This window comes from Aotus nancymaae, unplaced genomic scaffold (assembly GCF_030222135.1).
Source record: "Aotus nancymaae isolate 86718 unplaced genomic scaffold, 86718_ANA_hifiasm-v0.15.2.pri h1tg000001l, whole genome shotgun sequence".
NCBI lineage: Eukaryota > Metazoa > Chordata > Mammalia > Primates > Aotidae > Aotus > Aotus nancymaae.
This window is the reverse complement of record NW_026988412.1, coordinates 8,368,189-8,381,290: the sequence shown is the minus strand read 5'-3', so window position 1 is coordinate 8,381,290 and position 13,102 is coordinate 8,368,189. Positions and strand designations below refer to the sequence as shown.

The 13,102-nt window shown below is 38.9% G+C and overlaps 1 protein-coding gene across 1 annotated transcript in view; it reads left to right on the top strand.

The window, feature by feature from the left end:
• Positions 1-13,102, top strand: part of PCSK2 (proprotein convertase subtilisin/kexin type 2) — a 252,707-nt gene that overhangs the window by 21,894 nt on the left and 217,711 nt on the right. The window contains exon 2 of the mRNA XM_012474808.2: positions 6,423-6,527. Within this exon, the coding sequence (XP_012330231.2) occupies positions 6,423-6,527 (105 nt within the window). The remainder of the gene's footprint in view (positions 1-6,422; positions 6,528-13,102) is intronic.

Genomic DNA, 13,102 nt, shown 5'->3' with positions numbered 1-13,102 from the left:
TTCATAAATACAGAAAGCAGAAAGGTACATGCCAGAGCTAGGGAGTGGGAACTGGAGAGTTAGTGTGTAATGGGTACAGAGTTTCAGTTTGAGATGATAAAAAAGTTCCGATAATGGAAAGTAGTGATAGTTGCACAATGTGAGTGTACTTAATATCACTGAACTGTTCACTTAAAAACCTTTAAAATTGAAATTTTGATGTTGTACATACTTTATCACAATAAAAACATTACCTTAAAAAAAAAAGCAGAGTTTCCATATACCCTTTATTCAGCTTCCCCAAAGTTAACATCTTACATAACCATAGCAAAATTACCAAAGCCAGGAAATAAACGTTGATATGATACTTTAACTAATCTACAGGCCTTATTCAAAATTTTCCAATTGTACCACTAGTGTCCTTTTTTCTGATCCAATCCAAAATATGATTGTATTTAATAGTTATGTCTCGTTAGTTTCGTCTACTTTGGAAATGTTCTGAAGTTCTTCTTTGTCGTTTATGAACATAATGACTTTAAAGAGTACTGGCCAGTTATGAGTTTGTCTGATGTTTCTACCTGATTGAACGTACATTGTGTATTTTTGGCAAGAATATCACATGAATGATGTACCCTTCTCAGTGCATTATATCAGGACTCATCAGCGATGAGGTTCACTTAGATTGCTTGGGTAAAGTGATCTCTGCCAGGTTTCTTCACTGTAAAGATACATTTCTCATTGTTTATTGTTATATTTCACCTATTAATTTTAGCATCTATTAGAGATGTTTGACAGCCACAATTATTACTGTGATGTTTTCTGAATGATGATATTCAATGTCCATTATTTCTTCTACATTTATTAATTGGAATTCCGCTGTAAGACAGAGTTTTCCCTGCACCTCAATTTAGATTTAATTTCTTTTAAAAACCACTAAAACAAGCCAGAATTATGGTAATACATGTTCTTCTGATATCCACTGGCACTTAACTCCAAATTTTCTTTCTAGTATTAAAAATTCTAAGTTCTAGGCCAGATGCAGTGGCTCATACCTGTAATCCCAGCGCTTTAGGAGGTCGAGCTGGGCAGATCACTTGAGGTCAGGAGTTTGAGGTCAGCCTGGCCAAAACAGCAAAACCTCATCTCTACTAAAAATATAAAAATTAGCCAGTCGTGGAGGTAGGTGCCTGTAATCCCAGCTACTTGGGAGGCTGAGGCAGGAGAATGACTTGGAACCAAGAGGCAAAGGTTGCAGTGAGCCAAGATCGCACCACTGCACTCCAGCCTGGGCAACAGAGTGAGACTCCAAAAAGTTAAAAATTAAAAAAAATATCAGATCCATATTGCCTTCTATAATAGGAAACAAAAGGTCAAGTTCATACACCTGATAGTTTTCAAAGGAGAAAGTTTTTGGAAAGCAAAATATAGCACACTTGCATTTTCTTCCCTTCCTCTCACTTTTTTTATTTTATTAAATCGTAACATTATCCAGAGTGTATCAGCAGGGTTAAGTAGAGAAAACATTTAAGAACCATTGAGCCTGGGATATGCATATAAAATGCTGATGTTAAAGTTGCCGTAGGGAATGTGGTTTTTAATGAACAGGAACTAAATCACAAAAGCTGCAATGTTCTAAACAATTTGTATTCACAGAAAAGACCCCTAGTTAAGTTGGCTATGCCCTTGAAGATTATCCAGTATCTGGTGCTGAGACCAGGCCTGTCCCCCTGTGCCAGGAATGTCCCTTGAGAGTCCTTATCAGAGCTGCTCTGGGATGGTGTCACCAGTTGACAGACAGAACCAATATTATTGTAGAGTTTTGAGTTAATAGTCATGAAAGCTGAAGAAATAAAACTTATTTTTTCAGCTAGCTACTTGTTTCTGTAGTCTATTGCTGAGTAACAAACCAACCCAAAATTTAGTGGTATAAAACAACAATTTTATTATACTCATGAACGTGGGAGTTTGTGATCCAGACAGGGAACAGGGAAAATGGTTTGTCCATGGTCCACGATGTGTGGAGACAGTTGGGAAGACTCAAGAGCTAGAGGATGACTGGAATGGCTGGAGTTGGAATCATCTGAAAGCTTCTTCATGTGTGTATTTAACACCCTAAATGTGGCGACTTGAAGGCTGGGCTCTTCCAGGACTGTCAGGCAAAGCACTACACATGCTTCTCAATGTGGCCTGGACTTCCTCCTAACATGGCAGCCTGAGAGGAGTTGGACTTCTCAAATCGTACGTCAGGACCCTAAGAGCAAGTGTGCTCCAGGGAACAGTGGCCTCTTATGACAGATTCAGAAGTCACATGGCATCACTTCCACTCTTAATTAAAGCAATCGTGTTCCCCAGATGCAAGGGCTGGAATCATGGACCTCAATTCTTGATATGAAGAGTGTTAAAGAACTCTGGCTATGACTTTAAACAACCACACTCTTCAAAATTAAAACACTAGAAAAACAGAATTTTTAATAAAAGTGGAAAAGAGTTTCATAAGCTGAATGCCCTTCCCTTCCTCCAAAAAGTCTAAGAAACACTCCCCAAGTATCATTTTGACTGAAATAATCTCTTCTTTGGGTTCCCATAGCAGCTTGTCAATAACTCTGCTACAGCACATTGTATTCTAACAATAAAAAGAGTAACTTATACTTAAGTGCAAGACATTATTCAAGCACTTTTCATGCATTATCTCACTTAATTCCCATAACAAAAATATTTTATAAGTAAAAAACCTGAGGCCCACGAGGGTTAAATAAGTTGCCAAAGGTCATGGCTGTTATGAGGAGGAGTGAGAATTTATTTATTTATTTATTTATTTTTTATTTTTTTAATTGCATTTTAGGTTTTGGGGTACATGTGAAAAACATGCAAGATTGTTGCATAGGTGCATACGTGGCAGTGTGATTTGCTGCCTTCCTCCCCTTCACCTGCATGTGGCATTTCTCCCCATGCTATCTCTCCCCAACTCCCCATCCCCCACTGTCCCCCCACTCCCTCCCAACAGACCCCAGTGTATAGTGCTCCCCTCCCTGTGTCCATGTGTTCCCATTGTTCAACACCTGTCTATGAGTGAGAACATGCAATGTTTGATTTTGTGTTCTTGTGTCAGTTTGCTGAGAATGATGGCTAGCGAGAATTTAAACCAAGGCAATCCGGCTCCAGAATTCATGTTCTTAAACCACTGCACCACAGAGTACGATTAACATATTTCTGTCTGCAAATCTGCCTTCCCTGTGAATTGTGAGCTATCTGTAGGCTGAGACTACATCACCACTACCTTTCTCTCTCCAGCACCAAACAATAGAAAGATGCACAAAAGAGAAGAAACCAAATGTCAATAAACATATGAAAAGATGCTCAAACTTTCAAAATAATTAAAAATATTCAAGTAAGATGACCTATTTTGCCTAAAACTTGGCTAAAATTAAAATATCATTAATAAATGTCAATCCAGGATTACTTAGAGAAGGGGAAATGTATATTTTTATTCTTACTCACTTTTTGGTGGATCTTGGAAGACACAACCTTATAGGGAAACTTTTTAGAAGTATTTATCAAAATGCCAAGTGTTCATAATATGTGACTTAGAGATTGAATTCCTAGGATATATCCTACAGGAAAACTCTCATCTATACAAGTAGTGATAGTTACAAAGCTGTTCATCATAGTATTTTTAATAACAACTTGATTGAGATATAATTCACATGCCATAAAATTTGTCCTCTAAAAATGTGCAATTCAGTGATCGTCAGTAGAGTTCCAAAGTTGTGCAATCATTACCAATATTGAATTTTAGAACATTTTTACCACCCTGAAATAAATCCTGGACATTAACAATCACTCTTCATTTCTGTCTCCTCCCAGCCCCAGGCAACCACTAATCTAATTTCCAGCTCTATAGATTTGTCTGTTCTGGACATTTCATATAAAGGAAGTGATACAATGTACAACCTTTCTGTCTGGCTTCTTTAACTCAGCATTAAATTTTCAAGGTTCATCCACGTTTTTACCACATATTATTGCTTGATTCCTTTCCATTTAAAAATAATATTCCATTGTACATATGGATCATATTTTGTTTACTGTTTTATCAATTGATAGAAATGTGGGTTATTTCTAGTTTTTGTCCAGCCTTTTATTTGTCCCAATTTATATTGCTACTTCAGGAAATTGCAACCTTAAAAATTTGCCACTGATTGTTTTCGACAAATTCCCTGAGGGGTAGGGTAGGGTTTTTTCCAACTGAGCAAACCCTGGGACAGATCAAATAACAACAAATCCCATAAATGGAACTTTTCCAGATAGGTTCCAGACAATTATTTAGAGATGGGGATTTTTGAATAACTCTAAACCCAGTCTGCACCCTGTAGTATTTGTTTGGCTACTGGTTTTCACAGCTACTGTGACTGTGAGAATGTTCATGTTCAAAGATGCTGCAGAGCTATGGAGAAGAAGACGGTCATAGGGCAATTTAAACCAGCACACAGTTTGCCATTGTTACTGAGATCCAACTTTTGTATTGAATAAATCCCCTTTGGGTTGCTGCCAGCCTCTTGTTAATTTCCAGTGTTCTGAGAAAGCTGATTTGGCAATTTTTTCAGAGTTCCATTTGCTTGTATATAACTGTAGATATTTGAAGGTTCTTACTCTACCATTCCTGAAGTTCCCCCACCCCAACACACAGTGTTAGTTCCCCCATCCCAACACACAGCATTATCTTCGAATGTAAAAAAAATGGAAATATCTTAATATGCATCAATAATGGAAAGGCTAAATAAGTCATGGCATATCCCATGTAATGGAAAAATATGCAGCAGTTCTAAAGAAGGAAGTAGTCTTAGTGATGAAGTAATATGCCCCATAAACCCCATTACACATGTTCACCTATGTAATAAACCTTCACATGTGCCCTCAAACCCAAAATAAAAATTTGAAAAAGGAGGTAGTAAGTGGAAGTCCATGATGGCATCTGACAAGGGAAGAACCACTTTGCATAATAATATGTGGTGTGTGTGTGTGTGTGCATGTTTAAGCAAAGAAGAAAATCTAAAACTCACTCATTTTATTATTAAGGAAATAATCATTTGCTCTTAGAAGTAGGAAGCCTAAAGAAAAAAAATTTTAAAAGGTAACCTAACTCTAATACTGCAAAAAAGGAAAACATGAAGAATTTTTACTTCGTTATTTGTGTTTTTCAGTTTTCTATATTTACTATATATTTCCTTATATTAAAAATAAAATAATAATAACAAATGTTCTTTAAGAAATATTTGAGCCATACTGAGGCTCTATGTGATCTAAAAGTCTCAAATTGACCCCATCTATGTTAGAAAACCTTTCTATCAAACCATCCGCCTCTGCTTCCCTTTTCTTCCTAACACTGGATGGCAAGACACACACCAAAATTTTCAATAGCAAATACTTCAAGTCATGGAATGCTTTTTGGTTTAGGGACTCTTTTGAGAATCTGATGAAACCATGTGTCCAATTTCCAAAAGATGTACATATTCACACTATTTATCTATAATTTTTGAGCATTCAATTAAATTAATTAATCAGGTTAAGAACTGTGAACAGTGTGTCTTCATCAATGTGAAGACATGTGGATAAAAGGGAGAGAACTGGGAACTTCAAGGCTCTATATTTATACAGAAGAGAAAAAAGATGCCCAGAGAGGAAACAACCTCCCCACAATTAGACTGATGGTAGCATACATGAGCCACATCCGGGTCTCCAAACTCCCAGGTCAAGGCTCTTCCCACCAAGTTACCTTGAATCATAGAATGAATGTCTGGCCTTTTTAGGTTCTCCAAGATTCTTAGCGGCCCTGAGCCAAAGACAAGCTCTCATTATCATGACTTCTCTGACTGGCTGTGACCTGATCTCAAGGGTCCTTGGGATAGGAAGCTAAAGGGAAACCTGATCTGCCATCTAACAGATATTTACTAAATTTAGATTTTCCCACTGTGCTTAGCCTGATAAGAGACACCAAGGGGTCACAGAAAAAGCCCAAGACTCAAGACAGACAGTCCAGCTGTGAAGACGTGACTAGAAAACATCACAGCATAATTCTGGAGCAACCAGGTGATACCTGGAGCATGCACACTAATCCAAGGAGGACAAGGAGAATCTGATGTGGGTGTGAATGCAAAAGCAAGGCTCCATGGAAAAGGAGAGGGAATCAAAGGATGTGCAAAAACTTAAAAAATGGGGGAAAGAATTAAGGAGCAAGAGGAGAGTGGCCACCACATACGCAAAGGCAAGAAGGGAAGGAGGACAGTGACAGGGAAATAGAGGGCCATGTCTGACAAGAGGCTTGCCAGTGATTTTCTTGTATACTTCCCCACCCCGTGGAGCCCTGCAAGCATCCCCAGCTTTGGTGTCCCTGTCCCTGGGCCAACCCCAAAAGCTAACTATACCTGTGTCTGTTTGACTCTTCACAGCTTCCCTTTGCTGAAGGCCTGTACCACTTTTATCACAATGGCCTTGCAAAGGCCAAGAGAAGACGCAGCCTACACCACAAGCAGCAACTGGAGAGAGATCCCAGGGTGAGTTTTCCCCAGAAACCTGCCTCCCAATCTCTGCTGCCACAGCTGAGCCCACCGACGGGATGTGGAAGGGCTGGCAGGGGATTTTGAAGTAAAGGCACTTAGTGTCTTATGATAGGGCAAATGGATGCTTTGCAGAGTCATCCCAGGGACTCTCTGCTCCTCTGTCTTGTGCACAATAAATAATCACAGGCCCCTTTGTATGGCTGGAGGAGGAGGAAGTTGGGATACCACCCTTTTACTGCCTGTCTTCTCCTGAGTTATTATTGGATGAGGACTTCCGGTTGCCTGGGAACCAGGCTGCGATGGATGGGAAGACACCAAGCAGTTTAATGAGTCATTTTGTGGAAGGTTCTACTGGTGAATCCACATGCTCAGAGGAGGTTGCCATGACCCATGTTGTGAATGGAAGGAATGAGGGAGCCAGTAAGTGATCGGCTCACAGCAGGCAGTGGACTTCTCAGTATCCACTCATGACTGTGGCCATGAGACTCTCTCAGCCTTTCTTCTTATCCTATATTTTCTAGCACTGATCTAATTTATCTTCATGTCTCAGCTGTCTACTTGATGTTCATCACCCCCATTTTTTTAAAATCTTCGATCTTTACCTTACTCTTGGACTCCAGGTCCCATTTCCTACTCCCTCTGATGGCTCAAATTCAACTTTTCCCCCATCAAACATATCATTTTAGCAACAAAGTGGCTTCTCTCCCAGTGTTCCCACTTCTTGCTTTCGGAATAGGACCTTTAGTAATCATATCTTCCACCATCCCCCGTATCTATACACTCATCCAAATGGGTAGATTCTGACTTCTGACTTACACGAATCACTAAGAGAAAAAGTATGTAATAACTCAGAGAAGTTGCTCTCTGTACACTGAAGGCAGCGTAACCTCTTTCTCAGGACTCTAAGGGACCAGCTGATGAAAAGTGTGTCAGATGTTTGACTTAAGGATTTTCACAGGAGATTTCTTTTGAGCTGATAGAATCTGAAAACTCATTCTTGTGGGGCTTTTCATGTGAACATTTCCCTGGGTTTAATTTGAGCTTCAATTAGGAATTCAGATAAAACAGTCTCTCAGCAGATCACCAACTGACAGGCCACGGGCAATATTTTCTTTAACTTCTCAACCCAAGAGTTCCCACCTTCCCTAAAGAGGGCTTTCTGCTCTAGGAAGCCACTTTAACTTTACTTTTGCAGTAACAATTAAGCTGCCTGTGCTGCCAGCCAGTGCCAAGTATTCTTAAAGGATCTGTCATAGAAGCTGGCACCAAGACCTAAGGGAGACGTGCTCTACTCTGTATGATAACAGCCTTGGCCTTGGCTATATCAATTCATTGCCTGGGGATACCCTGGGCAGCCTTATGGACAGAGATCTTGCCTGTCTCATCTCTGAATCCAAGCGGGGTACCAGTCAACAAAGATCACTGTGGTACATACACCATGACATTGGTCTTCCCTACACTTCAACCCTATGCAATAACCTTGCCATTTATGGCCAATTTTTTTCCTTTTAGTTATATGTTTTCTTAAAAGTCCCATTGGCTTCTCTTCTTCCATGATTAAAGACGTTGCTCCAAGAGTACTCAGAAACACACAAACTGGGGGCAGAAGGAAAGAGATACTTAAAAAGCTTGGATTGGGAAAGAGAACTGAGGAACAGTGGAGCTCAAAAGTCACTGTTTGGTCAGAGAGACTATTTAGCACCACTGGGCTGAGCTTTTCCCATTCTAGCAATTCTTGATATGATCTCTGAAATGCTGATTCTTGAAGTGTACACTGACATTTTTAAAATAGAAAATGGGACTGATTGGGCAATAAAAAGAGGAGATCAGGTACTGGTGATTCTAATCATTTGTCCTCCTCAAAATATTATCTGTTATCACCAAAAGGGGTGTCTATTTCCCCTTCATTACCTATTTTAAGGGTCCAGGTAGCCAATTGCCTCTACCTGGTAGTGGTAACATCTGTCCTGCCCATGAAGAGCAACAGAAAATAGCAGAGAAACTAAAGAAGACCAAGTTTTCTACACCTTTTCTCTCTCTTATCATCAAGATTAAATGTCGGGAATGTTGTCAATAATAAACTCATTCTAGGAAAAGAAAGAAAACACAAAAATCTCATAATTCTTTGCAAAAAGAAAAAAAAAACTGCTAATGATGACGGCCTTGTTCCAAAATATTAGATTAAGGTCTGAGTCTTTCCTGCATGATGTTCCTGTGGTTGTCTAATTTTGGAATCTGCTGATAGAAAAATAGAGCGGCAACTGTTCTGAAACAGAAATCACTGACTACGAACAGTACGAGAATAGTAAAATAAAGATTCTGCCTTGCAGGTTTATATATGTAAAATAAAAGAGTAAATAAGTCTAGTGTATGAATACCCCACGTTGGGGGTTCTCTAACACATTGAAGCAGGTTGCAGAAAGAAAAGTAAATGAAAGTATAGCGAGAAAAGGGGAAGGACCAAGTAACCTGAAGGAGGTTCAGGCTTTTATCTCTTACATAGATGTTGCAAGTTATGCTTTATAAACAAAGAGTTTAAGAGTAAGTTAATTCCTCATCCTTGAAATGTACTCTCTCCAAGATCTGCTACCAACCTAAGAAATAAAAAAGAAAAAGGTAGAAAACCAAGATAGTTTTTGTTTTTCTGACTTCAGACCAGAAATTTCAATGATGTTTGTCTCTCGTGTAGCAACTAATTTTTATGTTTAAAGGAAAACAGATTAAAAAAAGACTAGAAAGAGCTAAAGTGCTACTTTCCATATGTTCTTCCTTGTTCATCAATATGCAGACAATAGCTAAGAAAACAGATTCTGATGTAGACTGTGTTAAAGATGGTCTCTTCTCTTTCCAATTCTTCCTGCTAAAAGGTTAGCTGACTGCCAAGTATCATCGTTAGATGCTAAAAAGCAAAAGTTGTGTCTTGTTTATTTCTATAATATCTTTGCATAGTTCAGTTCTGAGTATATACTAGTTGCTCAGGAAATGATTGGGCATGTCAAATGAATGAATGATTGAGATTTTTTCTTCAGGGTTTTAATACATGGAATAGTATTACCTTTCTCATCTTATATTTTCTCCTTGTCCCAAAATGTGTCTCTATTAGGAAATAAAAGTACTATATAGTCTTCTCCCTAGCGCCTCTTTTACATACATTCTTAATTGTTGGTAACAGAAACCAATGACTGTTTCATTACTTCCAAGGTTTATCACAAAGAATCCCATGAAGAACCAGTTCTTCATTTTCAAAGCTCAATCTGCCTTCTTCCTAATCATATTCACAGCTGTGGTACAAGCACCAAAGCAGGACAATGTGTCTGGAAGGTTTTGATAACAAAAATAATTTGAAGAGATAATAAATCAATCCAACACTGGGATGAAATAATAAAACTAAAAGTACCTTTTCAACATCAGGGAAAAAAATAAATATTTTATGCCCAAAAGCTCTGTAAGATTTGTTAAACATTAGCTAGAACAGCACCAACAAATCTTAAAGCCCAACCTATCTGCAGTTCATGGTCAATCTGTCAACACCTCATAAATTCTACAAGTACTTGAGAAGCTTCTGAAGAGTAGGTTTATTTAAGATAATGTTTGCTTCACAGTTCTGTCAAACCATACTTGCACATCTGAAGTAGAATATTAAAACAAAATATATTTTTAAAACATGAAGGACTCATCGTTCTGTGAGTAACACACACTAGTCTTGTGGAAGCCAAATAATTTAATATAAAATAACCTGAACTTCATTTCTTGAGAAAGGTTATATTTGATTTGAGAATTAAAAACATATATTTCCTTTACTAAGCAGTTTTTCTAGACCATACAATTGTTCTTCAGTCATTTTTAAATGTGTTTCAGTTTTACAAGTCAGAAATGTCTATCAGTTTAATAAAACTTTCCTTGTTTTTCTCATCTCAAAGAATGGATATTTCCTTTGTGTTCTATATTTAGAAGTGTATCTTTCCAGCTTCTTTCTTATCCAAATGTATCCACATGTCTAATAACCACAGAAGGCAGCCACACCATCTGGTGGTGATCTGTTTTTGATCTTTAAGGGTCTATTCTTGAATATATTTGCAGAGTTTTCAAGATACTGCTGATAACCCACACAAGTTAGTTTCACTGGATAATATAATCACTTCAGAAATCTCATAAGACAACACCACTGGAGCAAAAGAAAATTTTCATATTCTTTAAAATTAACTGGACGTGATTCATATGATTTGTGTGTATTGTGGCCAAACTGTTTGTTCCTTTCATTTGTATTAGTTAACTATTTGATTACTTACTATAAATTAAAAGGGAAGAGATGGGAAAATGCTGTTACCTTTTGGAAAGTCTACTTTCTTTTCCTTTTTTGTTTGTTTGTTTTTTTGTTTTGTTTTGTTTTTTGTTGTTGTTTTTTCTGAGATAGAGTCTCACTCTGTTGCCCAGGCTAGAGTGGAGTGGAGTGATCTTGGCTCACTACAAGCTCTGCCTCCTGGGTTCAAGCAATTCTCGTGCCTCAGCCTCTTGAGTAACTGAGATTATAGGCGTGTGCGACCACACCTGGCTAATTTTTGTATTTTTAGTAGAGACGGGGGGTTTCACCATGTTGGTCAAGCTGGTCTCAAACTCCTGACATCAGGTGATCCACCTGCCTTGGCCTCCCAAAATGCTGGAAAGTCTACTTTCAAATTAAAAATGTCATGGAGAAAACTCTCCTCCTCCTCTTCTGTCTTGACCACACTTTCCTCCAGTGGATAACTAATGTAATTTGAGGTCACCTCTACTTACCATCATCACCATGACTGCATGAGAGCCTCACAGCCTGGGGCTGGGTAAAAACAGAAATTAGATCGTTTTAGTCCCCTTTTTAAGGGATTTATACCCAACAAATAGGCTGTTTTTTATCCTCATACTTGTTAACTCCAAGAGGATGAGGTCTGAGGTTTTGAGGTGCTGCTCTCAGAATTATATAGGAATTCTCCAATTTATCTTCCAAATGTTTTCTTGAGGGAAAAAAAATAAAGCACATAAATTTGATTATATTTTACTTATTAAGAAACATAGTCTGTAATCCCAGCACTTTGGGAGGCCGAGGCGGGTGGATCATGAGGTCAAGAGATCGAGACCATCCTGGTCAACATGGTGTAACCTCGTCTCTACTAAAAATACAAAAAGTTAGCTGGGCATGGTGGCGCGCACCTGTAATCCCGGCTACTCAGGAGGCTGAGGCAGGAGAATTGCTTGAACCCAGGAGGTGGAGGTTGTGGTGAGCCGAGATCACACCATTGCACTATAAAGTGGACAAAGGGTGAGTTGTGAGTTTCCCAAATTCTCATGATTTGTAAGGAGCCTTAACCACTCCACGGTGCTGCTCTATACTCATTTGTATTCCATAATTAATTTTCCCTGCTCTCTGCACAAAGAGAATTATAGAGCAGGAAGAGTCCAAAAGAAACATTGATTCAGCCCTTGACCTTGAAGCATTAAAATGTAATTTTACCATTGAGGCAAAATAGACCCAGAGAGAGAGAGAAGGTAACTTCCCTGGGGCCACACAGCTATAATTGATAGGGAGAAAATACAACTCATGACTCCTCTCAATATGAAGTCTGACTTAAGTAAAAAGCTAAGTGAGAATTGATATTGTTTATGAACTTGTGGTTCTTAACTGTTCGCACTAATTAGTCACTGAATTTTCTCGATTGAAAATAATGTGGTGCAAAAAAGTGAAGTTACATCATAAATTTATGTCATTTATATGAATTCAATGAGCTCAGCTACAAATGGAAAAGTGAAAAAGGAGAGGGAAATAAAAAGGGTGGCACTTCGACTCACTATTCTGCTCAATTTGCTTATGCCCTGGAGTGGCCGTGCACTGAAAGCCGCTGAGTATGCAGCCTCGGTTCCCTGGCGACCCTCACAGTGGGAGCATTTTGCCTTTCTGGGGGCAAGCCTATAGCATTTAAAGATACTATTTTTGATGCAAAATATTTCCTAACGGCAAGCCGACTTCTTCATCTGCCATGAGAAGAATAGAACACAACCAGATTCCACTGTGAAAGGGAAATTCCACAATTGTGATGTATTGAGACAAAGTATCAGTTTCTAATTGCCTTAAGAAGTTTTCAAAGTTAATTTGAACCATGCATAAGTTCTACTTTGCACACTTTAGAATTCACTACCTAAGGCATGATTCCTCTAGGAAAAGGTAAACAAAGATGGGGTCTTCATTGTGAATTTCCTGAAAACAGACTCTGCGATGCAGAGTTGTGTGCCAGAGACTTCTTGGAGAGTACGGAAGAGAACATTGGGCAAAGGGAGAAGCTGAGCAGCGGTGTGCTTGCAACAGGGGCCTCAGTCAATTTTACAGGAAACTTAGAAGCAGGGATGGCCCTTCAGAGTTACCCCAGTGTGAGGCAAAGGGACCGGGCTTTTGTGTCCCCCGCAATGACCAGTTATTGGCACGGGCACTCCCTCGAAGAAAACATTGTCAAGTAAATCACCTCCGGCTACCAAAAGCAATTCTCAGTGAAAGACAAACTCTGAGCCACAATTAGCAGCTGGAGGAAATGTGTGACGGC